The 25,610-nt window shown below is 40.9% G+C and overlaps 4 protein-coding genes and 2 pseudogenes across 10 annotated transcripts; 2 read left to right on the top strand and 4 right to left on the bottom strand.

Moving 5' to 3' along the window:
* Positions 1-950: 950 nt before the first annotated feature.
* LOC148424202 (uncharacterized) lies at positions 951-2,704 on the bottom strand (annotated as a pseudogene). The gene is made up of 3 exons (XR_015865329.1): positions 2,653-2,704; positions 2,262-2,333; positions 951-2,059 (listed from the first exon to the last, which is right to left on the bottom strand). The product of XR_015865329.1 is annotated as an uncharacterized LOC148424202 (transcript).
* A 1,097-nt stretch (positions 2,705-3,801) lies between these two features.
* On the bottom strand, positions 3,802-5,824 carry LOC148424201 (uncharacterized; annotated as a pseudogene). Its single transcript, XR_015865324.1, has 2 exons — positions 5,561-5,824; positions 3,802-5,367 (listed from the first exon to the last, which is right to left on the bottom strand). The product of XR_015865324.1 is annotated as an uncharacterized LOC148424201 (transcript).
* Positions 5,825-5,949: 125 nt separating this feature from the next.
* Positions 5,950-8,472, top strand: LOC148424200 (uncharacterized). 3 transcript variants are annotated; one of them, XM_088412686.1, is made up of 3 exons: positions 5,950-6,024; positions 6,371-6,435; positions 6,593-8,472. In XM_088412686.1, the coding sequence occupies exon 3, from the start codon at positions 6,595-6,597 to the stop codon at positions 7,948-7,950; it is 1,356 nt and encodes a 451-aa protein (XP_088268812.1). In that variant the 5' UTR covers positions 5,950-6,024; positions 6,371-6,435; positions 6,593-6,594; the 3' UTR covers positions 7,951-8,472. The 3 variants fall into 3 exon arrangements, with proteins under 3 accessions (XP_088268812.1, XP_088268811.1, XP_088268813.1); XM_088412685.1 differs by having other exon boundaries at positions 6,019-6,090; positions 6,593-8,471; XM_088412687.1 differs by lacking the exon at positions 6,371-6,435 and having other exon boundaries at positions 6,020-6,090.
* An 81-nt stretch (positions 8,473-8,553) lies between these two features.
* Positions 8,554-10,712, bottom strand: LOC148424199 (uncharacterized). Its single transcript, XM_088412714.1, has 2 exons — positions 10,567-10,712; positions 8,554-9,918 (listed from the first exon to the last, which is right to left on the bottom strand). The coding sequence occupies exon 2, from the start codon at positions 9,857-9,859 to the stop codon at positions 8,948-8,950; it is 912 nt and encodes a 303-aa protein (XP_088268840.1). The 5' UTR covers positions 9,860-9,918; positions 10,567-10,712; the 3' UTR covers positions 8,554-8,947.
* A 4,630-nt stretch (positions 10,713-15,342) lies between these two features.
* Positions 15,343-18,433, top strand: LOC148424198 (uncharacterized). 2 transcript variants are annotated; one of them, XM_088412694.1, is made up of 4 exons: positions 15,343-15,372; positions 15,521-15,558; positions 15,645-16,093; positions 16,845-18,433. In XM_088412694.1, exons 3-4 carry the CDS (start codon positions 15,985-15,987, stop codon positions 17,963-17,965), a joined length of 1,230 nt encoding a protein of 409 aa, XP_088268820.1. In that variant the 5' UTR covers positions 15,343-15,372; positions 15,521-15,558; positions 15,645-15,984; the 3' UTR covers positions 17,966-18,433. The 2 variants fall into 2 exon arrangements, with proteins under 2 accessions (XP_088268820.1, XP_088268821.1); XM_088412695.1 differs by lacking the exons at positions 15,521-15,558; positions 15,645-16,093 and having other exon boundaries at positions 15,350-15,372.
* Positions 18,427-25,420, bottom strand: LOC148424197 (uncharacterized). 2 transcript variants are annotated; one of them, XM_088412644.1, is made up of 5 exons: positions 25,327-25,420; positions 24,496-24,753; positions 22,740-23,147; positions 20,534-20,662; positions 18,427-20,165 (listed from the first exon to the last, which is right to left on the bottom strand). In XM_088412644.1, the coding sequence occupies exons 2-5, from the start codon at positions 24,749-24,751 to the stop codon at positions 18,841-18,843; spliced, it is 2,118 nt and encodes a 705-aa protein (XP_088268770.1). In that variant the 5' UTR covers positions 24,752-24,753; positions 25,327-25,420; the 3' UTR covers positions 18,427-18,840. The 2 variants fall into 2 exon arrangements, with proteins under 2 accessions (XP_088268770.1, XP_088268771.1); XM_088412645.1 differs by lacking the exons at positions 22,740-23,147; positions 24,496-24,753; positions 25,327-25,420 and adding an exon at positions 20,784-21,191.
* Positions 25,421-25,610: the final 190 nt, after the last annotated feature.

Raw genomic sequence — 25,610 nt, 5'->3', positions numbered from 1 at the left:
AGCAAACTCCATCAGTCTTTAGCCATAGTGAAGCGAAGCGATGACTTGATTGGACAGGCCTGGAGGTAATCAGGCTTTGGTGTGGCCAGACTGCACAGATTTTGACAATCAGCGCTACTGCATCACCTGGTGCCGCGGATTTAAAATTACACTTCACAGAGCAAACGCAAAGCGTGTTTCCCAGGGGCATCGCGTCCCTCCCATTTGAGAAGGGCGCCAGTCGAGTGTAAAACGTACAAGAAGCAAAAATTTTAAAACAAGACACAACTCAATCACTCATGATATATTGCATAGAACTTTGACTTGCAATGTTACAGAACTGTACATAATGCAATAATACAAGAAAAAAAACAGTTCAGGTTTGACTCACAAATGACAATACAATTTTATTTTTTCGACAACCAAGTTGTAGTTTGGAAAGTGAACACCTTATATTCTAAGATTAATTTTATTTCCAGAATTTTATAACTGTTTTGGTTGGCTGAGCTTCTGATTTTGATCTTTTGCCTCGAAGGAAGTGGACTGAGTGCCTCTGGTGCTTGTTCATTTCTACGCATGTATATTGAAATTAATTTGATGATAAATCATTCCCTCGAGCTGTCAAATTTTGGGAGTTGATGTTTCCCGACAATGTGGCAGTGGCGGTACATGACCGCTTTTTTATTTTTTTAAATCTTTGACTTCTATTCTACTCCTTTGCAAGAGAACACTTTGTGTTGCTTAACCAAATACTTCCGCGAGAATTTTTTTTGACACACATTGCAACTGAATGGTTTCTCACCGGTGTGGCTTCTGGTGTGTTGATTCAATGCTGACTTATCACTGCAACTGAAGCTGCAGACTGTGCAGGCAAAAGGTTTCTCACCAGTGTGCGTCCTTGCGTGTGCTTTTAATTGTGTGGACTGGATGAATTTTTTACCGCATAAGTTGCAAGTGTACGGTTTCTCACCCGTGTGGCTTCTGGTGTGTTGGACCAATGCCGAACGACTACTGCAACTGTAGTTGCAGAATGTGCAGGCAAAAGGTTTCTCACCAGTGTGTATTCTCGCGTGAGTTCTTAAATATGATTTCCAGGCAAATTTTTTTCCACAAACTGAACAATCAAAAGGCTTTTCCCCCGTGTGTGTTCTCATGTGTTCTATTAAGTTGACCTTTTGAAGCACACAATGACCACACACTGAGCAGACAAAAGGTTTATCCCCAGTGTGTGTCCTTGTGTGTGTTTTTAAACTTTTCTTGAAGGAGAATGTTTTTCCACAAAGTGAGCAGGCAAAAGGCTTCTCACCAGTGTGCGTTCTTTCATGTGTCTTCAAATATTCCAACCGAGTGAACTTTTTCTCGCACACGTTGCAAGTGTACGGTTTCTCACCGGTGTGCTTTTTGGCGTGTCGAAACATCGACGAACTACTACTGCAACTGAAGCTGCAGACTGAGCAGGAAAAGGGTTTCTCCCCAGTGTGGGTTCTTGTGTGTGTTATTAAACTTTTCTTGATGGCAAATTGTTTTCCACAAAGAGAGCAGGCAAAAGGCTTCTCTCCGCCATGCATTCTCATGTGTGCTTTTAAATCCTTCTTTGAAGCAAAAGTGTTCTCACAGTGAGAACATTTTTTGTCAGTGTCAGATCCTCTCATATCCACATCCGACTGTTCATCAGCATCATCAGTGCCGGAGGAATGTGACGTGACTTCACTATCTGACAGCGGAGCAAAGAGGCTGTCTCCTTGTGATCCTCCACGGCGGTGTCCATCGGCTTCTTTGGTGCTGTGCTGATTTGAGCTGCCGCGTGGAGGCTCCGCCCTTCCGTTCTCCTGACTTGGACGTTTGGCATCTTCATCTTCACACTTCAACACAATAACCGCCGATGGCAAACTGGTGAAATCTGCCTCCTGTGTTTCCTCTTTAATGTTGGGGAGTTGTGAATCGGCTTCCTCTTTAACGAAGGAAGGCTGTGGCTCCTCTTCCTCCTTAATGTGTGGAAGCACCCACTTTTCTTCCATTTCAGCGGGGTGGAGAAACTTCTAGTACTGCTCAGGACAGAGATGCACTTATGCGCTCATACCTGGAGGACATAAGAAGACAAAGACCCCACTCTGAGTCTTGTTAAATGCACTCTTACCCAAAAGCTCAGCCTTTATTTTTAGAAAATAAACATGTTTTTACATGTTCTTTTGAATACATTTATCACGAACAGTTAAGCAGTTGTACTCCGTGTAACCACAATTCAGATCGAAACAAAGACAATAATGCTCGTCAACACATACCAATTCAGTGGCCGATCTTCTTCACTGTGCCTCGAACAGTCTCAATTGTCGTTCGTCATTTCAAACTGGTATCTGGATAGAATGAGATTTGGTATTTAAGAAGAACGATTTGGTGTTCACGCGAGTAAGGTGACCTGTCATTGCGAACATGCGTGATATCATTTCGCATTCATTGCCACGCCATTTCCAAACAACTTTTGTGCCATTTTTTTTTTTTTTTGTGAGCTAAGCTAAACTCGACAGACAAGCGTTGGCTCGGGTTGACTCGGGACAGAAAAAAATAATAAACGGTATTTCACTCGTTAAGTAGTAATGAATGTACTGCTATCAGTCAACCCGATGTAATGTAGAGTACTTGTGAATGTCGTATCATCTCAATTGTACGGATTACCTTTTTATTAAATGATGCTAGCCTTCATCCGCCAGATTCTTCTTCGTCTTCGTTTTTCTTCTTCTACGCTGAAACATTCCCGCGGTGCCTTTGCAAGTGCGCCAACTGCAGGCCTTACTCGTCATTAGCAGAACCCGTTATGTTTTCTACCAGGTCAAGCAAGGGGAAAAAATGACGTAATGCGACTTATCTAATACGTCTGTTTTTTCGCGGTGTAATTATCTTTATTAGACGATTTTAAAGTCGGAAAACTATAAAATAATAATCTGAGAAGGAACATGCTTTGTCACAGTTCCATTCCAAACAATTCAATTGTTTTGCTCATTTTCAACCAGTTTGAGCAATTGTCAATCTTTGAGCAATTTTCATAACAAACTACCGAGAATCAATTACCTTTGAACAGTAAGCAGCGTCTGCACCACACATAGGGCAGCATCTTGAGGGTGGGTGTTGCGAAATTTCGGTGCACGAATTCAAGACAATTTTATGTCAAAAATGAAACAAAAAGCAGATTTTTAACCTCAAAATCTTGTAGGACTAGTAAAATTGGTGCTTCAAGAAAGTCAACAGCGTGTCTTTATGAACGTCAAATATAACAACGAACGCTTGGAATTTTGAATTTTAAGACCACATTTTAAATAAAAATCATAATATGCCTACACTCGTAAATAAGCTAGGTGAACATTGGGTGTTTTGACTAAACACACTGTAGCTATAGTGAATTCCACGGCCATTTTCAAAAGCATCACTGTTTGAAGACTTGTATTTTATTAAGGATCACATCCACACGCCAACATCTTAGCATAGTCAGGCATTTACGAGTGCACTTAAGAATTATGAATCTTTATTTAACTGGGGAAAATGTAGTCAGACAATGTTACAATTTTGCTAACAATGCCAAGCAAACATAGATGATAGCTAATGCTAATACTCAACTCCGGTCCAACATGAACTTGTTTATTTCTTAACTAAAAGGGCAAATTAATGACACAGTTCCGTCATCAATAATTCAATATTGCATATACTACTATTTAGTTGCAATACCACAATAAATTACACTATATATATATATATATATATATATATATATATATATATATATATATATATATATATATATATATATATATATATCACTTAAGATCAAGACTAAAACAAAATATACACAAACAACACACAATTTACTGCTAAGTCCTTTAGTTTGGAAAGTGAATGACCTAAAGTCGAAGATGGATTTTATTTTTGATGGCACTGCTTTCCAGAGATTAGAAGGGGACTTGAATGGCTGAGCTTCTGGTTCTGCTCGGCAGTGTTGGAAGCTGATTGTTTTTTCCTTTTATCCATGATGGAAGTCATGGATAAAAGCCATTCAGCCATTCCTAACACTTATGTTTCTTCACCAAATACTTACGGGAAAATTGTTTTTCACACACACTGCAAGTGAATGGTTTCTTTCCAGTGTGTCTCGCGATGTGTCGAACTAGTGCTGACCTATCACCACAACGGAAGCTGCAGACCGCGCAGGCGAAAGGTTTCTCACCAGTGTGTGTTCTTGCATGTGTTTTTAAATGAGACGATTGAGTGAACTGTTTATGGCACGCGTTGCAAGTGAACGCTTTCTTACCAGTGTGGCATTTGGTGTGTTGAACCACTGCTGAACTGCGACTGCAGCTGTAGTTGCAAACTGTACAGGCAAACGGTTTCTCACCAGTGTGCGTTCTCTTGTGTATTATTAAGTGTGTCCTCTGAGTGAACTGTTTTCCACAAACTGTACAGGCAAACGGTTTCTCAGCAGTGTGCGTTCTCTTGTGTTTTATTAAGTGTGTCCTCTGTGTGAATTTTTTTCCACAAACTAAACAAGCAAAAGGTTTTTCTCCGGTGTGTGTTCTCATGTGATCTGTTAAATGGATTTTTTGCATTACTCGATGACCACACACTGAACAAACAAAAGGTTTATCTCCAGTGTGTGTTCCTGTATGTCTTATTAAATTTTTCTTGATGGAGAATCTTTTCCCACAAAATGAACAGGCGAAAGGTTTTTCACCAGTGTGCACTCTTGCATGTGTTCTTAAATGTTCCGACCGAGTGAATTTTTTTTCGCACACGTTGCAAGTGTATGGTTTCTCACCAGTGTGTCTTTTGGTGTGTCGAAGCAATGATGAACTACTGTTGCAACTGAAGTTGCAGACTGTGCAGGCAAATGGCTTCTCTCCAGTGTGCATTCTCATGTGGGCTTTCAAACACCAGTTTGAAGCGAAGGTTTTCTCGCAGTGAGAACATTTCAGGGATTTTTTATCAGCGCGACATGTCGGCTCATCCTCATCATCAGTGTTAGAGGAGTGTGACGTGAAGTCACTACTGATGGTGGTGCCAACAGGCTATCTGTTTGTGATCTTCCACAGTGGTTTCCATCCGCTTCTGTGGTCCTGTGCTGATGTGAGCTGCCGCTTGGTTCCGCCCTTCTGTTGTCCTCACTTGGAGGATTGCTCTCATCATCTTCACACTTCCGAAAACCAACAGTCAATGGCAAAGTAGTGATATCAGTTTCCTTCGCTTCCTCTTTAACATTTGGGAGCGGTGAATTTGCTTCCTCTTTAAGATGGAAAGGCTGTGGCTCATCTTTCACTTTAATGTGGGGATGCATCCACTTTTCTTCCATTCCGGTGAGGCGGGGAACCAGCTTGTATGGCTCAGGAAGATGTACTTCACTCATGCCTGCAGGACGCAAAAAGACAAACACATCAAGTCAAACTGCACAGTTAAATATCGTGTTATGTTACATTGTGTTAACGTTTGTGTTTTTAAGTGTGTATCAGAAACACGTGGTTATGCAGTTACAAAATATTCTGTGTAGCCACAATTCAGTAATGTCAGATCGACGCAAAAAAAAATCGTAGCCAACACATACCAGTCATTAGGTGTTTTATCCTTTACGTGACTCCCTTGACGTTAAAAACAAGCGTAACTTAATTGTTCGTTGATCGTAAACAGATGATTTCAAACCAACCTACTTGGTACCATTTTTAAACGAGCTAAACTACACAAACCGCGATGAGTTTACACGAACCGGAAAATGAATGAACGACAATTAACTAAGGTAGAACCGAGACGTCCTGCTATATATTTGTCAATGCCTCACTTCCCGAACAATAACGATTAGCGTCTTATTTTTCTCGCTTCTTCTTCGGCCTGTTTTTTTTTTTATGCCACATGCTACAAGAGCGTCCTCTTTAGGTCGTATTTGTTATGAGCAGAATTCTGCTAAGAAGTAAAGCCAGGGGGGCGTTCTTGTAGGAGGCAATACAAGAATGTGGCACCATAGAAGAAGAAGCGAGAGTGATCGAAGAAGAATGTTAAAACGAAGAAGAAAAGGTAATCGGTGCTACTTCTTTGAGGAAAGACATTCACAAGCACTGTACTCAACATTGCGGTTGAATGGTAAATAATAGGAAGTTTCAGCGCTACCCAATGTGATTTAAAAAATCGTTCATGACTTCCGCCTGTCCGCGTAAACTCGTCTCGGTGTACCTTGACGCTTCTCCGGCTAGCTTAGCTTAGCTCGTTTAAAAAAGGACAAGTAGGTTGCTTTGAAATGGTCAGTTAGAAAGATGTTGCACATGTTCGCAACGACGGGGCACACGCATTAAGAGTAAAACACACCGTGTTTGTTTGATTTTTAATTTTGCTGTAAACTGAACCTGAATTTCTCCAAATGCAGTTTGGAATACGGCCGACTTTTTGAAATTGTCCGAGCTCCTGTGAAGACGTTTGCACACGCCACTGGTATGCGTTGACCATATTTTATTGAGTCTTTCTTTCTAACATTATCGTTGAATCGTTCCTACACAGAATATTTATCAACAGCGCTATGTTTCTGATAAACACTACCAAATACCAACTTGTAAAAACGAGAATAACATCATGTTCTTATGTCCTGCAGGCATGAGTGAAGTGCAGCACAAGTCGCATCCCTATTGCTCTACAATGGAAGAAAAGTCGGTGCGCCCCCACATTAAAGAGGAAGAGGTGACCCAGCCTTCCCATAGTAAAGAAAAAGATGATTCAGAGCTTCCCGCAGTTAAAGAGGAAGTGCAGGAGGCTGATATCACTGGTTTGCCATTGATGGGTGTCCTTTTGAAGAGTGAAGCTAATGATGCCGAATGTCGGAGCGAGGAGAACAGAAGGCCAAGCGGCAGCTCAAGTCAGCAAAGGAGCACAGAAGCTGATGAAGCCCTCCGCGGAGGATCACAAGCAGACAGCCTCTTTGCTCCACTATCAGATAGTGACTTTACATCACACTCCTCAAACAGTGAAGATGAACATTCTGCAGATGATGCGGCAAGTCACGCTGACCAAAAAAAAGTGAAATGTTCTCAGTGTGAGAAAACGTTCCGTTCAAAGAAGGATTTGAAAAGGCACATGAGAATGCACACTGGAGAGAAACCTTTTATTTGCTCACTCTGTGGAAAACAATTCTCCATCAAGAAATGTTTAGAAACACACACAAGAACGCATACCGGTGAGAAACCTTTTTCCTGCACAATCTGCAACTTCGCTTGCAGTAGTAGTTCATCAATGTTTCGACACACCAAAAGGCACACCGGTGAGAAACCATACACTTGCAACGTTTGCGAAAAAAAGTTCACTCGCTCGGAACATTTAAAAACACACGCAAGAACGCACACTGGCGAGAAGCCTTTTGCCTGCTCTCTTTGTGGAAAAAGGTTCTCCCTCAAGAAAAGTCTAAAAACACACATGAGGACACACACTGGGGATAAACCTTTTGTCTGCTCAGTGTGCGGTCATCGAGTGATTCAAAAGATCGATTTAATAGATCACATGAGAACACACACGGGAGAAAAGCCTTTTGATTGCTCGGTCTGTGGGAAAAAGTTTGCTCAGAAAGCGCATTTAAGAACACACGCAAGAACGCACACTGGTGAGAGACCTTTTGCCTGCACAGTCTGCAACTACACTTGCATCAGTAGTTCAGCGTTGCTTCAACACACCAGAAGACACACTGGTGAGAAACCATTCGCTTGCAATGTATGTGGTAAAAAGTTCATTCAGTCGGCACAATTAAAAGCACATGGAAGGACGCACGCTGGCGAAAAACCTTTCGCCTGCACAGTCTGCGACTCTACTTTCAGTGATAGGTCAGCATTGGATCAACACGCCAAAAGACACAGCGGTGAGAAACCATTTACTTGCAATGTATGTGAAAAACAATTCTCCAGTAAATATTTGGTCAAGAAACACAAGTGTTCTGTTGAGAAAGAGAAAATGAAGAATAAATGAAGCAAGAATTTCATTTGAATGAAACTCTTGACTAGACTCTTGCTAAGCTGGTGAAATACGGATCTGATCCTAAATAAATATTTTTCTTTGGTTAAAACAGCTGATGTTCACGTCTCTTATTTAAAAGTGGAATTATATACTGTTAATCTTTAACCTAGCATTGGATACAAAGTGTTTAAAGTTAAAATTAGTATCCCTAATACATATGTCCCGTAATTTTCGCACACAGAACGCGTAAGAAAAAATGTTGCCTTATTTTTTCCAAATTTAGGGAATAGACGACCGCGTTATATATTTTTTCTCATACCCTGCAGCAGACGTTGTGACGCCAGTCTTTCTTGATATCGATCTGACATTTCTGGCGCAGAATATTTTTTCAACTGTATCACGATACATGGTCCTGATAAATGCCGTCCAAAAAAAAAAACTGGACACATTGCCATCTTCAAGCCATTTCTCATTGAGTTTTCACACAATTTCTCATGAGCGACTGCACATGCGCTTTTTGGCCTAAAGATGGCAATGTTTCCACAGTTTTGTAGAGGTAAAGACGCTGTTTTCCCCATTTTCCACCTTTGACCCCCCCGCCCTCCCCATCCCGTTTTTCCGAAAACCTGTCTCTACATTGCAATTTTTATTCACTTTGATAGTTTAGCACTAATTCATAAGAATAGAACAACAATCATTGCGAGAATTCGGATTTTATTGACTGTAAATGCAAAGCTTGAAATAAAAAACTTAGCAAAATCAAAAAAATATTGTAATGCTGGTTTTGACATATTTGTTAAGGTGTATTAGCAAATACACACATTGATAACAAATGTAAGTTGATATATATCATTAATTTTTTTTTAGCCATAGCACAATGTCGCTATACTGATTCAGGGTCTTGCCGACGCTTGTAAAAACCAGTACTTGTATTGAGAACTTGTATTTTATTTAGGATCACACAGCCACATTTCAGCAGCTTAGCACAAGGCCAGTTTATTTTCAAGCTTCATTTCGCACAGCTCTTCTCAACACAACACTTGTGTCTCTTAACCAAATACCTACGTGAAAATTGTTTTTGGCACACGTTGCAAGTGAACGGTTTCTCACCAGTGTGTCTTTTAGTGTGTCTAACCAATGCTGAGCTGTCACTGAAACTGAAGTTGCACACGGAGCAGGCAAAAGGTTTCTCACCGGTGTGCGTTCTTTCATGTGTCCGTAAATGTGCCGACTGAGCGAATTGTTTTTCACACACGCTGCAAGAGAACGGTCTCTCGCCAGTGTGCGTTCTCATGTGAGCTGTTAAATGGGTCTCTTGAATCACTCGATGACCACACACCGAGCAGGCGAAAGGTTTATCCCCAGTGTGCGTCCTTGTGTGTCTTATTAGACTTTTCTTGATGGAGAATCGCTTTCCACAAAGTGAGCAAGCGAAAGGCTTCTCTCCAGTGTGCATTTTCATGTGTGCTTTCAAACCCAATTTTGAACTTAGGGTTTTGTCACAATGAGAACATTTCACGGGTTTGTTGTCAGTGTGACGCGTCATATTATCTTCAGACTGTTCATCATCATCCGTGTGAGAAGAGTGTGAAGTGAATTCACTATCTGATAGCGGCGCAAGGAGGCTGTTTGCGCGTGTTTCTCTACAGTGGTCTGCATCAGCTTTTGTAGTCCTGCGCCGACGTGGGCCGCTGCTCGGAGGCTCTGCTTTTGTCTTCTCCTTACTTGGAACTTTGGCATAATCGTCATCAATATCATCTTCGCCCTTCAAAACAACAGCCGTCAATGGCAAGTCAGTGACGTCAGCCTCTTGCGTTTCCTCTTTAATGTTGGGGAGCTGTGAATAAGCTTCCTCTTTAATGTGGGGAGGCCGTAGCGCATCTTCCTCTTTAATATGGGGATGCGCACACTTTATGTTCATTTTCGTTTGGCGGGGATCCGGCTTGTGCTACCCACGACAAAGTTCTACTTCACTCCAACCTGCAGGACAGAAAAAGACAAAAGACGAATGCTTTTGTCAAATCAAACTTTGCACAGTCAAGTCTCGTGTTCTGTATATTTCTTTTTACAAGTTACAAGGTTCCTACGCAAGTACGGAAATGGACTGGATCTGTTGGCATGCATTAAAATAATGTCAAATGAAATATAAGTACGGCGAGAGCAAATGTCTCAAAAAACATCCCACCTCGATTAGCCAGCCATCACGTGTGTACGCGCACGCGTGAAGAATCGTTCTAAAATTAGACTTGACGAATAAATGTCAATATATACCAACGGCGTCACCGCTTTTGAACTGTAGCTCGAACAATCTCAGTGGTCGTCGCCTTTCAAACTGAGTATTTGGATAGATTGAGAGTTCGCATTCGAAAGTACGATTTGGGTGTTTTTATCCTTTCCGATCTGCCATTAAAGAGTGTCATTTCAAAACAACCTACTTAACATTTTCAGTTTAATTTTAAGCGAGCTAAGCTAAATTAGCCAGAGAAGCGTCAAGGTACACGGGGACGAGTTGACAGGAAGAATTTTAATGAACGATATTTTACTCAAGCAGAATAGCATCGAGTCATCCCGCTACCTGCCAAGCTACCGGGATGTCTGCGTGCATGTCTTCCAAATTTTGCAATTTACCTTCTTTTTCGTCTTGCTTTCTTCTTGTCTTCCTTTGCTTCTTCTTCTCCGCTTCGGGTTTTGCACTGCCATCCGCGAGATCGCCCCCCTCAGGCTTCACTTGTCATTTCGCAGAACCAATTCTGACAGTCGTCTCCTAGATAAGGATTCGTGTGTGTGTGTGTGTGTGTGTGTGTGTGTGTATTTTGTCCTCTTGAGTTGCCATAGGGGATTTGTGTCAGTCAACAAACGCGCTTTGCTCAAATTCTCACTGAACGGATGGAAGCGACGAGCAGTTTTTTGTTCAGTTTGTGGGAAAACATTTACCCAGTGATCATATTTGACAACACACGCAAGAACGCACGCAGGTTAGAAACCATTTGGTTGCGGTGTTTTCATAAATGATTCCATTCTAGTGTTATTTTAAAAATATCAACACTGAGAAGAGCATTGGTAAAAAAAAGTTTTCATTCAGTTGTACGGAAACTCACTCTGTGGTGTACTGAAAGTGTCTATGTCTCCTAAATAAATCAAGTCTTTTAACAAGCATCTCAAAGCCTTATAATCAGAAGCTTTATATCACGTAAAGACCAGCGGTAGCAGACAATTTTCTGCCATGGTTTGCATGTGTTTAAAACATCATTTGCCACGAAAGAAATTGAGAGTATTGCTCAGTCTCCACAACTTGTGTAGATAAGAACATTGTCTAGCAATGAACAAAGTACAAGAACAAACTAAAAATCAATAGACATATGGGAGGAGTTAGGACTCGATAACAATTACTGTACCTTAAATGGGAAAGTAGCCCCTTTTCAACATGGCCGACAGGTTGGCACGATGTTCGAGCCCGTCGGTCACCATCTTGACTGTCTTCCTTGGATAACTGGGAACCCAATCAAAATGGCTGAAAAAGTGAGTATGTAGAGTGTTTCACTATATTGATGGGGATTCGATCCAAAGTAATGCCTGGAATTTCGGTCAAATCTTCTCAAAAACAGCATTCAGTACGCTGAAGGCTAGTTCAGCAGTTACTTCAAAATCTTCTTGAGGTGCAATCCGCATAACAGCAACTTTAAGGTATTCTTAAGGTAAATAATTCGTAAACAAGAGACAAGTTCAACGTGTTAGTGTGCTCGTCAACAGCACAGCTAAGCACGTGCGCTGTACATCTAACAACTTCCGTTTATCATACAAGCCAACTAAAGACACCTCATGAGTCGCTGAACAAAATTAAAACAAAACAAAACCTTCGACACCAAATGGCTATCATTACCAGTAAAGCAGTGGAAATATAATACCATTTTAAATTAAGTTCACATTTGAACAATGCCAACATATCTGCTCGTTTCTTTTAAAACATCAAAAATGGTAAACGCATATTACTGCAAGACGCCAGAAGAATCTCTCTCATTCCTGAATCTGTATTTTTTTTTCCCAGAAAAAAAAAAAAACTATTTGCAGCACTGATATTCGTCAAAAGGACAAAATGTTTAAAGTTCTAAAGTTTTTTTGTAATCCACGTATAAGGACTTGCAAAATGACGTGCAAGATTTAAAATGTATTCGTAAACCATGCTGAAAAAGCGTATTAGTGAGTGCTGTGTTATACAGACAACATTTTATAACTGGAGTTGCTGAATAAATTACGACTAGAGATACCACTACACATGTAGTTTTGAAGTTGAATAATGGGGACAGATGGCACAGCACTCAGTCTAAGGAGTTTTGTTTTTGTTTAAAGCAAAAAAATGCTTCGTGCTGGTTCGGAGGTAAAACAAGAACAAAACACACAAAACCACTAATACATAAAACTAACAGTTAATATTCAATCCAAGTATCACTCTAATGTAAGAACTGAAACACAAAGATGTTGCAATAGAAAGACAACTTTTTTTCATTAGGCCAAGTATTTTACTCATTTAATAACAAACGATGATGAAGATGTTTGTTGCAATTATTAGTTAACCAAAGAAAGCAATGAATATTCATCTCAACAGCATTTAGGCCTCTACAACACATATCAAGCACTATCGCATTTCAAAAACACTTTCTCACAAGTCAAAACCTCTTTACAGTTTACGTAGCACTGCTTTTCTCACCAACACACTTGTGTCTCTTCACCTGATCCTTCCGCGAGAATCGTTTCTCACATACATCGCAACTGTAGGGTTTTTCCCCAGTGTGCGTTCTTGTGTGGATTGTCAACGTGCATCTTTGAGAGAAACTTTTAGCGCAAAATGAGCATGAGTAACGTTTCTCCCCAGTGTGTATTCTCATGTGTTTAACTAATCCTGAGCGATCGCTGAAACTGACCATGCAGATTGAGCAGACAAAAGGTTTCTCTCCAGTGTGTATTCTTGTGTGTGTCATTAACTGTCCCTTTAGAGAGAACTTTTTACTGCAAAATGAGCACTCATGGGGTTTTTCTCCAGTGTGTATTGTCATGTGATTAGTTAGACTAATCTTTTGAGTTAATCGAAGACCACACACTGAGCAGGAAAAAGGTCTCTCCCCGGTATGCGTTCTGTTGTGTGCAACTAAATGTCCCTTGATCGAGAATCTTTTACCACATACTGAGCAAGGATAAGGCTTTTCTCCAGTGTGTGTTCTTGTGTGCGTTCTTAAATGACCCTTCAGCGAGAATGTTTGACCACAAACCGAACAGGAAAAAGGTTTCTCCCCCGTGTGTGTTCTTGAATGTATTTTTAAGTGTCCCTTGACAGAGAACCTTTTACCGCAAAGCGAGCATGCAAATGGCTTCTCGCCAGTGTGTATTCTCATGTGATTAGTCAAATTAATCTTTTGACTCAATATGAGACCGCAGACTGTGCAGGGAAAAGGTTTCTCCCCAGTGTGTGTTCTTGTGTGTGCTCGTAAATGTCCCTTCTGGGTGAATCTTTTACCACAAATTGAGCAGGAAAAAGGTTTCTCCCCAGTGTGCGTTCTCATGTGTATTTTCAAGCCCCACTTTGAACTTGATGTTTTTCCACACTGTGAGCACTTCCAGTATGCGTCCATATCATCTGGAGCTTGTTCATCATCGGTGTCGGGTGAATCTGATAATGGAGCCAAGAGTCCGTCTTTTTGCCAGCCGACACAGAGCTCTCTTTCTTCTTCGTCATCACCTTCAATCTTTACAATGACACTATCCAGTGGAAAGTCTGTGATACCAGTCTCCTGCTCTTCCTCTTTGATCTCCTGCGTCTGGGGACAAAAATCTTCTTCACGGACATCTACTGGACACAAGAAAATGCACATGGTTTAGTAAATCCAAGCTTTGCTTTGTTCAAGCCTCAGTTTGTGATTTTGTTGTTGCTCATCACTTCGATCGAGATGCAGCAGTGACCGCTCCCTTTGGTCTTCATCTTTTTCACTCTTCACAATGACACCGTGAAACGGAAACTGGGTGATGTCAGCCTCCTGCTCTTCCTCTTTAATGTAGGGAGAATCTGTCTCCTGCTGCACAGGATGAAGACATATTTCACTCATGTCTGCAGAACACAATAACACAATCCACATGGTCTGACTTTTACAATGCATCTTATGCGTCTGTCACAAGTCTTAATCAGGAGTCTGACTTGTGACAATGCATATCATTAAATACACATATTTTTATAATATCTATAAGGAACATGTGTAATTATTACTTGTGAGAAGCACGTTTACTTCATTGAATTTAGATTAAAAAAAAAAAGATTCAATCAGAACACAATAAAAGTATGTGGTTAATTTACTGCATTTCCGCTTATGGTTGTGGGGTGTATAACCTCCCATAAATACAACCGTAAAATACGAGTATCGAACTACTTATTGCAGGCTTTGATTGTGTGCTTTTTTTTCCTCAATTATTTGGTCTGCGGTAATTTTCGAAATAATCTTCCACGCTTTTGAGTAACAAAGAACACTCGATGGTGGGAGTTAAATCCCACTTGTCTTGTCTAATGCCTTGTGTCTTGCCACGGTGGCCTGAAAAAAACGGCTGCAATGCCTACCGGGAAGAATGAGCGAGTATGCAGAATTCCATTATGAAAAGAAATGACCACATACAATAACAAGGATAACGTGAACGAACCTGGTTTGACATCGCGAGGCTTGATAGCGTTCAGTAGTTGTCGTCCACGGTCTTCTTTAATTCCAAAAGGTTTCTCTAAGTAATCACCCCCACACTTTTCGCGCACATTTTCACACGATAATCACTACACTTTACAACCGCAAGCCTCTGCTTCGTGATACTTTAACAAGCTATCTCTTTGTTAGCAGTTAGCAAACTAAGCTAGGTAGGAAGCCTCGACATGCACAGCGCCGAGTTTATTCGGATGAATGTAATTGGTTTTCTCTTCTTTAAAGTAGGGAAAGTATGTACTGTGTCGAGACGTTGGCATTACACGAACGACTCAGGGGCATTGAAGAAATTAAACGCGTTTGGTCACACAAACAGTGTACGGAAGTAAATCTGCAACAGAAACAGGTGTACGGCACAACCAAATTACGACGGTGTCGCAATTCCCGTTTTGTGTTCGCCAGTTTCTCTTACAAGCTTGTCCGCTTTATTGTGTCAGACCTTATCGTAAACTAGTGCAAGTGTAAACGTCTTTTACACAGTAAAATTATAGTCAAAATTATAAAAAAAAAAAAACGTCACGTACTCGCGCGTGTAACAGAATTTAAAATCTACATGTTATTATTTATTTTTCTTAGTTATAGTTTGAATGGGATCGCAATGTGTCATTTTATCTTTAGTCATGTTTGGTTATTTCCCGTGCTGCTTCCGCAATGTTTGATGTACTTCCGCGATTGACCAGCATCCCCTCAATTGTAGTCTCTGGGGGTAAGATGCCTTTGCCTTCTGTTTCTGTTTCTTAGTTCAAATATTTGAAAGTTCGAGATATTTCGGGTACATATTGTTATTGATGGATACAATGTATTGTTACTTTGCGGGGGGGTTGCGTTCATAGTTGATATGATATGTATTGTAGATATCTGAAAATGATCACAAACACTATGAATCTATTTGGTGAGTTGCAAAATATTCAGATACATCTTTCCATAAAATACTTGTTTTGATCTTACAAAGAGAGATACGTTTCTACTTTTTTGCAGTAGGCGGAGTGTGGCGTCATATGTGACGTCATTCAGCCCGACCAGACAAACCACGTCTCAGCGCATCACTCAATAAACAATCCTGCCTGAATTAGTGCCGCAAATGTGAAATCATTCTCGCTGTGTGTGTCCTTCGTTACTCCACTGGACTAAAACATCGTTTACGAAACCTTCGTGTCCAGATAAATTGGTCTCGATTGAATCCTCTTGCGCCAGTTAAGGTTTAGCCTAGCAGGGCTTGCTCGCCGCTGACAAAGGCTGGACAAAGGGACGCTTTTTCGTTGCACCGCCGAGAGATCGAGTGTGCGAGAGTGTAACGTGTTGTCTTTATCGTGTGAAAATGACTACAAAATGTGTGAAAGAAGAGTACGAGCAGGAAATTTGTGGAACAAACGGCAACAACCAGCAAGTACGTCAACTGCAAAAGCAGCCAAATGAACACCAAACAGGTTCGTTTTTTTTCTGTCTGACAAATTCTTCGCGAGTTTTCTACATTTTTCTCGTGTTTAATTAATACCCCAGTCATTGTGTTCTGACCTGTTTGCGCAACTGGTGGCTTGAGTTGACACAGATTGATTTAGCAAATGCTAATGACAGCCTGCCAAAGTAATTTCGAATGACAGAAAACCAGTCATGCATAAATGAATACTCAATTCTTGAGTAGTCATCAATACCAAGCACGGATACCAAAGGTACAGTGTTGATACCTCCTCCCATAAAAAACAAACAAACAAAAAACCACTGACAGATAACCCTAACCAGATAACCTAACCCTAACCCTTTTAAAGAAAGTTGTGTCGATATAACATTTTTATCATTTCAAACTGACCGATAGCGACGGGTAGCACCGGTACTGCCAGGTCCCTATATCCCAATAAAAATTTCTTCACTATAAATACATTGCTTGAAGTTATGTTGTTTAATACTTAAGTGAAGCTTTAGCAACAGTATCTAGCAGTCGCTGTATTTAAGTGCTGAAAATATGAAAAGTTGTATGATAAATATATCCTTAAAGACACTTCAACAACGTTAAGAGTTCAAGAGTGTATTATTCCTTTTATTTTGATGCTAATAGGGTTAGGGTTGATGACTTTATTCAATCGGGTGCGAACAGTACGAGTGAAAGTTTTTGTTAACCTCGGAGGGAGACTGAGGCGAGAGCTGTTCTGAAGACGTTTGACTATGTTATACTGCTCCCAGGTGGCCAAGACGTGACTCTCCAAAACTTGAGTACCGAAATGTTCTTGTGTCCCGAAGACATCTGTGAAGACTATCTTGGTTCCGGGCTGCCGGAGCCCTTTCACATTGAAAAGGAAGAGCCAGATCCCTGCCACATTAAGGAAGAAGAGGAGGAAGCGGAAATCAGCAAGTTTCCATTTACTCCCATAAAGAGTGAGGATGATGACCAAGAAGGACGGGATGGACTTCACTCCGCCGAATCCCAATCAGACAGCCTCTTAGCTCCACTATCGGACAGTGAGGACATGACGTCACACTCTTCTGACACTGATAATGAACAAGCCAAAGCTGATTTGACGTGTCACCCAGACAGCAAACGTTTGAAATGTTCTCACTGTGACAAAACCTTTGTCAACATGTCCTTGTTGAAAAGGCATTCGAGAACACACACTGGCGAGAGACCTTTTGCCTGCTCATTTTGTGCTAAAAGGTTCTCGATGAAAGGACATTTAAGAATACACACTAGAATACACACGGGAGAGAAACCTTTTTCCTGCTCTGTTTGCGGTAAAAGATTCACTCAGAAGGGACATTTAGTAGCACACACCAGAATCCATACTGGGGAGAACTCTTTTGTCTGCTCAGTGTGCGGTCTGATATTAACGCAAAAGGTTAGTTTAACCAATCACATGAGAATACACACCGGGGAGAAACCTTTTGCCTGTCCAGTGTGTGATCTTAGACTAACTCAAAGGATTCATTTAACTACTCACATGAGAATACACAGAGTAGAGAAACCTTTTGCCTGTACAGTTTGTGATAAAAGTTTCTCTGTAAAGGGAAGTTTGATAAGGCACGCAAGGACGCACACTGGAGAGAAACCTTATGCTTGCTTAGTCTGTGGGAAAAAATTCTCGATGAAGGGACATTTAACAACACACACAAGGACTCACACTGGAGAGAAACCGTTTGCCTGTTCCATATGCAACTTCAGTTTCAGTGATAATTCAGCTCTGGTTCGACACTTGAGAACGCACACGGGAGAGAAAGTATTTAGTTGCAATGTGTGTGAGAAACGATTTGCCTATAAGTACCAGATGAACAAACACGAGTGCGCTGCTGGGACAAGTAATAGCAAATGAAGTTTCTCGTTTAGTTGCGTGATGATACAAATTAAAGCAATTTAAACGGTCGATGTTAGTTGGAGCTGTAAAAACATATCTGTGAGCCTAAATAAATATTGAATATTCACACAAGGACGCTGTTGAATGTTTTTCTCTGGCATGTTTGTTTTTCTTCGCTCTGAAGTCTGCAGTCGCAGTTTCCAGCTAATGGAGGGCTTGAGTTTTTTTTGCGTCGCCTGGCTAAAGTTGTTAATTCTTTAGTTAGATTGATAACTAAGGGCTGACTAATAAACAATAAACAATACATATTACCTATTAATTAAATAATTTATGAATACAATAAAATGTGTTTTCCTCTCTGGCTCTTCAAATGCATATTCACTGGCCTGCTACCTAGTCCCCATTAACAGCAATAACTGCAAATATATTGTTAAAAAAAAAAAAAAAAAAAACACTGACCTTCCTTCTGGGTTTTCAGTACTGCACTGTACAGGTGTCAAACTCTCTCTCTCTCTATATATATATATATATATATATATATATATATATATATATATATATATATATAATATATGCACACAAGGTTATGTATAGTAAACATTGACATCAATTTTACTTGTGCACAACAGTGGAAATCAGTATTGTTTATAAAGCAATTGACAAATGACTGCCCTGCCCTATTTTAAGGTCCATAAAATAACATGACAAATTGACAAATGAACCCAAACACAAAGGTTTTGTAATCGTTTTCACTTTATTTAATAGTTCACTTCGCCCTATGTACCTACAGTACAATACACAATTTACAGTTGTTCGCCTGAGCATCGGAGCCCTATGAAGACTTAAGAAGTTTATCACAAAAAATGTTCATTGCTCAACAGAGTATCAAAAGGTCATTTGCCGTGGTTCTTCGCACCAGCGCACTTGTGTTTGTTTAACTGATAATTAAAACTGAAACGTTCCTCACAGACACTACAACCAAATGGTTTCTCACCTGTGTGCATTTTCATGTGTTTATTCAATCCGGAACGATCAATGAAAGCTAAGGTACAGACCGAGCACTCAAAAGGCTTCTCTCCGGTGTGTGTCCTCGAGTGAGTTTTTAAGTTTCTCTTCTCAGTGAACGCTTTATCACAAACTGAACAGGCAAAAGGTTTTTCTCCAGTGTGTGTTCTCGTGTGTGTTCTCAAATGTCCCCTGTCAGAGAATCTTTGACCACAAAGTAAACAAGCAAAAGGTTTTTCTCCAGTGTGTGTTCTTGTGTGACGAATTAAACTTCCTTTTTCTGAGAATCTCTTCTCACAAATCAAGCAAGCAAAAGGTTTTTCTCCGGTGTGTATTCTCATGTGTGTCGTTAAATGAGTCTTTTGAGTTTTTCGGAGACCGCACACTGAGCAGGCATACGTTTTCTCCCCAGTGTGCGTCCTTGTATGTGTTATCAAATGTACCTTTTGAGTGAAACTTTTCCCACATACTGAGCAGACAAATGGTTTCTCACCAGAGTGGATTCTTAGGTGGTTTGTTAAAGCTGCCTTGACAGCGAATCGTTCGTCACAAACTGAGCAAGCAAACGGCTTCTCTCCTGTGTGTGTTCTTGTGTGCCTAATCAAAGTTGCCTTTTTGGAGAATTTTCTACCACAAACTGAGCAGTCAAAAGGTTTCTCTCCTGTGTGTGTTCTTTTGTGTACTCTTAAATGTCCTTTTTCACAAAATGTTTTACCACAGACTAAGCAGGCATAGGGTTTCTCTCCAGTATGCGTTCTGGTGTGTCCTATTAACTGTCCCTTCTGAGTAAATCTTTTACTACAAACTGAGCAGGCATAAGGTTTCTCGCCAGTGTGTGTCCTTGTATGTATTTTTAACAAATACTCTTTGGCAAAGGTTTTGTCACACTGAGAACATTTCAAGTGTTTGTCTCCAGCTTGACATGTAACGTCACCTTTAGAGTGTTCATCTTCCTCAGCGACAGAAGACAGAGACGTTATGTCATCATCGTCCGAAAGTGGCGCTAATAGGCTGTCGGCTTGGGATCCTCGACCGTGGGCTTCAGCGTCATCATCCTTATCTTCGCCCTTCACAATGACAGTCAAGGGAAACTTGCTAAAGTCAGCCTCGTGCGCTTCCTTTGGGATGCGTGTGGGCTCTTGTTCCCCTTCCTCTTTTAAGTGCGGTGAATCGGGCTCCAGCTGCGCAGGATGAAGATCTCCTTCCACGGTGTCTGCGGGAGACAGTCAGTCGCATAACATGTATGGGCGGGTGAGCTAAGTTTGAAATGAACCTGTGTTTGATAAACACAAGGGGTGGGAATCTTTGACTGTCTCGCGGTTCGATTTTGATTTTAGGGTCTCTGATTTGATTTAAAATGGATTCTTCATTCAAAACGATTCGATTCAAAGTGCTAAGAATCATCATACAACTTCAGCCTGCTTTGCAATATAGAATAACAAAGGGAAGCGTTTTATTTTACATTTTAGATCAACCATTGCTGTTTTATTTAAACAATAAATGCAGTTGTGTTAAGAATATTTCAACTTCAGAGCCACGAAATTGTTTTGTAAGGATGCAACGCTCATCGTGAAAGCTTACCGTCAAGTTTACGTTCCGAGTTAGCATGGAGGTATGGGCTTGATATTTGGCCCGGGTGACAAGCGCTCTGCTGGTTGGTGAAAGCCACGACGTCAACCTCATCCTTGACACATTTTCTGACATCTAGTCCTGTGAAAGTGGCGCCGGTTAATTTTGAAAAGAGAACTTTTTCTCTTGCACATCTTAACATTGCACAGTCATAGTACAGTAACGTACAGAACACATAAGTTAGTGTGAAAAATCAAGCAACCTGTTCTGCGTGTTTCAGCGTGGATTTTTTGGAAAACATTGTCCAGTAGTTTATGTTGTGGCTCGTTGTCCTCCTTTGTTCCATAAATGTCCTCCTGGTACTCTTCTTTCACGGTTTTTGCACACATTTTCACGAGACAATTTGACCCGCACGTGTTGCTAACGAAGTCGCCTCTTTGTTAGCGGCTAGCATGCTAAACTAAGCTAGCCTGAAAAGCTTCATATACGAAGCTATGTATACAAATGACTTAACGATTTCATTTTTACTTCGGTGAAGTAGTAACAAACGAACGGCGTCGAGCTTTCAATATAATTTCAAGAAATTTGTTTGTATATAGCGCTAGTTGGAGCATGCTTTGGTCGAGCTGGGTGACGTCGCTGATGACGTTGTAGCTTTATTCCGCCCAACGCCAAGTGGCCCTTCACCATTGGATGACGAGCTTCGATGCCCTGTTTTCATAGGTGTGTTCTCTGAGACGTTGAGAGTGATTGGAACGACGTATATACCACATATCCCCAGCAGAGGGCGCACTCATTACAATAATAAAAATCATAACCTCCCCACTTGCGTTCGTGTTTGTGCTCTGCTACTTACGTTTATATCTTGTTTTGTTTTTGTCATAACTTGGTACTTAATCTTTTTTTTTTACGACATTCGTGAGGACAACATAGAATTTCACTGTACGGAGAAACTTGTTTCTACACTTTATACATGACAACACTTGGGGTCTTGAATCTTTATTCATGGATGTTGGTTGTTTTACATTCGATTCCTCAAAATGTTCAATGGAATTGGCCATCTCTCTCTCTCTCTCTCTCTCTCTCTCTCTCTCTCTCTCTCTCTCTCTCTCTCTATATATATATATATATATATATATATATATATATATATATATATATATGTGTGTGTGTTTGTGTGTGTGTAAAGTATATATGTATAATGGTATGTTGTGTGTCATTAATTTTAGCGTTGCGTCAAGTTTTTTTTTTTTTTTTTTTTTAACCACAGAGCCAACAGGCAAATGGTTTCTCATCACTATGGGTTTTTCTGTGTGCTTTAAGTTGTTCCTTTCTAAAGGGTGCTTAATCACAAAGTGGGCATGTATCTAAAAAGTTTGCTTCTTTGTGATTTTTTTTTTAATCTTAAAGAGAAGAGCTAAGGTTTTTCTCAACAGTGTGGGTTCTTGTGAGATTTATATAAAGTTGTCCACATTACAAAATCTTTTACCACAATGTGAACAGGCAAAAGATTTCTAACTAATGTGGGTTCTTGCATGTATGTTTAAGTTTCCCTTTGTAGTGAATTTTCTAGCACAATTTGAACAGGCAAAAGGTTTCTCACCAGTGTGGGTTCTTCTGTGTTCTATCAATCTTCTCTTATTGGAAAATCTTTTACCACAATCCGAACATGGAAAAGGTTTCTCACCAGTGTGGGTTCTTCTGTGTTCTATCAAGCTTTTCTTAGTTGAAAACCTTTTATCACAATCTGAACAGGCATAGGGTTTCTCACTATCACTAAAGTGGGTTCTTGCATGTATGTTCAAATTTCCCTTTGTCGCAAATTTTTTACCACAGAGTGAACAGACAAAAGGTTTCTCACCAGTGTGTGTCCGTGTGTGTTCTATCAAGCTTCTCTTACTAGAAAATCTTTTTCCACACTCAGAACAAAGAAAGGGTTTCTCACCAGTGTGGGTTTTTATGTGTTCTATCAAATTTCTCTGATGAGAAAATCTTTTCACACAATCTGAACAGGAAAAAGGCTTCTCACCGGTGTGGGTTCTTGTGTGTTCTCTCAAGTTTCCCTTCGCAGAAAATCTTTTTTCGCAAAGTGAACAAGCAAAAGGCTTCTCACCAGTGTGGCCCATCATGTGTCTTTTCAAACAAAACTTGTAGCCAAACGTTTTTCCACAGTGAGAACATTTCCAACATTTGCTGTCACTGTGCAGTGGCATCTCACCTTCCCTCTCTTCATCCTCATCATCATCATTAGTGCGAGGAGAGTGTGACATTGTGTGGTCACCATCTGACATTGGAGCTAACCGCTCATCTGCTTGAGATCCTCCACGGTGCTCAACATCAATTTCTCTTGTCATGCGTTGACTTGAGCTGCTGCTTAGAGACTCCGCCGCTTTCTTCTCTTCATGTTCACATCCTTCAGCTTCCATCTTCACAGGGACGTCAGTGACTGGCACCTCTGTGAAATCTCCCTCCTCCTTCAACCACGCTGTCAGCTGCTCCTCGATTTTGATGTTGGGACGCTGCAGCTGCTCCTCCTCTTTGCCACCAGGGCGCTCCGACTCCTCCTCTTTCACCTCAGGCAAGTCTGGCTCCTGCCTCCCGGGACCCAGACAACTTACACTCATGCCTGTGGGACATAAGACACGTAAAGTTGGGTAACTTTTGGTTTTGTTGCCATTTCATTTTTTTTCCTCTTTAAATCCCGACTAAAAACACATTTATATTCAAAAGCATTTAGTTAATTGCGCCTGTCTGCAGCTTTCTTCTTTTTTCCTTTTTCCTGCCCCCCCTCTTCCGGCTCGGAGAGGGGGCTAGCTAGATGGTGAGGGTTGACTTGAGCGCCTCCATTTGGTCCTGCGCTGATCGACCATCGCGGTGGAGGAGATCGGCCGTCTGCGGTCCACTTGGTTGGAATGTGGGATCACTGCACTATATAGCACAATATGTTTTCTGTAATCTATATTGTTTATGTGTATGTCTGTATTTGGTACATGCAGCATCCACTTCAAGCTGTGGGCCTGGAAGGGGGCTCCTCCCACCTGCGGTCCCTTCTGGAGGTTTCTGATTTTCCCCTAATTGGGCTTTTTGAGTTTTTCCTTCCCCTTCTGGGAGCTTTGACAGGGGATGCTGTTGTGTACCTTCCACTGAAAAGATGTAAGGTACTTTTTTCATCTGTGAAGCCCTTTGACACTTCGGTGATTTAGGGCTATGCAAATAAAATTTGATTGATTGATTGATTGATTGATTGTTCCCTCAAATGAGTCCCCGATTTTATTGGACCTGCGGATGTGTTTGAAAACTTCCCCCCTTCCCAATAAGTTTATAAAATGTATTATTATTATTATTATTATTATTATGTGTGGGTTCTTGTGTGATAGCTCAAGTTTCCCTTCGTAGAAATCGTATCGTATCCCATCTGTACAGGCAAAAGGTTTCTCACAAGTGTGGGTTTATGTGTGCAGCCCTCTGAGTAAATCTTGTTATTCTTACAAGAAAATGTTTTACCACAATTTGAGCAGATAAAAGGTTTCTCACCAGCGTGGGTTTCTGTGTGATGCTTTGTGAAGTTTTTCTTGAAGAGAAAAGCTTTTCCCAAAATTCGAACAAGCTAAAGGTTTCTCACTGGTGTGGGTTTGTGGGTTTTGACGTTTCAAGTCATTCTTATTGTGTTGTATTGTGTGTTGTATCAAGTTTCTCTAACTAGAAAATCTTTTAGCACAAAACAGACAAAAGGAGTGGATGTTGTGTTGCATCCAATGTTGATTTTGAGAACATATTCTGTCACAAAGCAAACAGGCAAAGGACTTCTCATTGGAGTGAGACATCATACAGTATGTCTTTTCACACTTGACTTGCCAATCAAAAATTTTCCACACGGACATCAGTTCCAACGTTTGCTGTGTGACGTAGCCTCTCCCCTTCCCACCCTTCGTCACCATCATTATCAGTGCAAGGGTAGTGTGACGTGTTTTCACCTTCTGACATAGGAGCCGACCCTTTCTTCTCTTCATGTTGACCTTTTTCATCTTCTGTATTCAAATGACCACCAGTGACTGGCAAGTTTGTGATAGCTCCCTCCTCTTTCATGTGTGGCGGAAGCGGTTCTTCTTCTTTGATGTTCGGGCACTGAAGGTGCTTCTTTTCTTTGCCACCAGGAGACTCCGACTCCTCCTCTTTCACCTCAGGCAACTCTGGTTCCAGCTGCTCAGGACCTAGATATTTTTCACTCATGTCTGTGGGACATAAAACACATACGGATATTGTAAGGTTTTTACTTTTGTGTTATTAATATTCGGGGTTGTAAAATTGCCCACACGAGGAAAGGCCAGAGAACCAGTCTTGCTGAAGCCCGAGAGGCAGCCTGGAGCTTTTTTTCAAAAATGTATGAAAATGGAATTTTATTTCAATATGGTTTACCACCATGACACAAACATTCTTAACGTTTCCAGTTCTGTAAAATGTGGATATTGTGGCAAGATGAAGAAACACGCGATGCTGTTCTAGTATACGTCTTTACCCTTCACTTGTCAACACAAAAACTGTCCAACATTGTTGACGTCATCAAAGAAATAAATCACAAAATTCAAAGCTTCAAAACCTCTTTTAACCTGCCTACTGAGTGTGCGGCAGAGTCCTAATACCCGCCACAATATTATTAAAATTGAACATTTCTGTCAATTGTGATTTGCATCATAGCCACACAGCTTGGTGAAGAGCTCATTGAGTAGTGACTGAATTACAGAGGTGAGAAACTGTATAAGCATAATAAACACAGGAAGGTTGTTGAAATGTAGTGAGTGAACAACCTGTCGTGTTGCTCTCAAGCGGAGGCTGCTTGCAAAGCTCGTCCAGGAGTTGACCAACTTCCTGTCGTTCCTTCTCCTCTTGGACTCCGTTTGTAGCGGCTAACAAGCTAAACAAAGTTGAGCCAAGGTAAGCTAAGCGAGGCAGAGAAGTTCGACAAACACTGACGATTTGAACTGCACGCGAAGGTGTCAACCGCGAGTTTGACTGAAATTAGGTAGCGACGGATACATAACTTCGGAAAGGTCAATTCGAATTCAGGACGAACATTTTTATTGTCGCGACT

Source organism: Hippichthys cyanospilos, chromosome 4, assembly GCF_059441005.1.
Source record: "Hippichthys cyanospilos isolate Australia breed blue-spotted pipefish chromosome 4, RoL_Hcya_1.0, whole genome shotgun sequence".
NCBI lineage: Eukaryota > Metazoa > Chordata > Actinopteri > Syngnathiformes > Syngnathidae > Hippichthys > Hippichthys cyanospilos.
The sequence above is the reverse complement of the archived record's forward strand: the minus strand, read 5'-3'. Positions and strand labels throughout refer to the sequence as shown.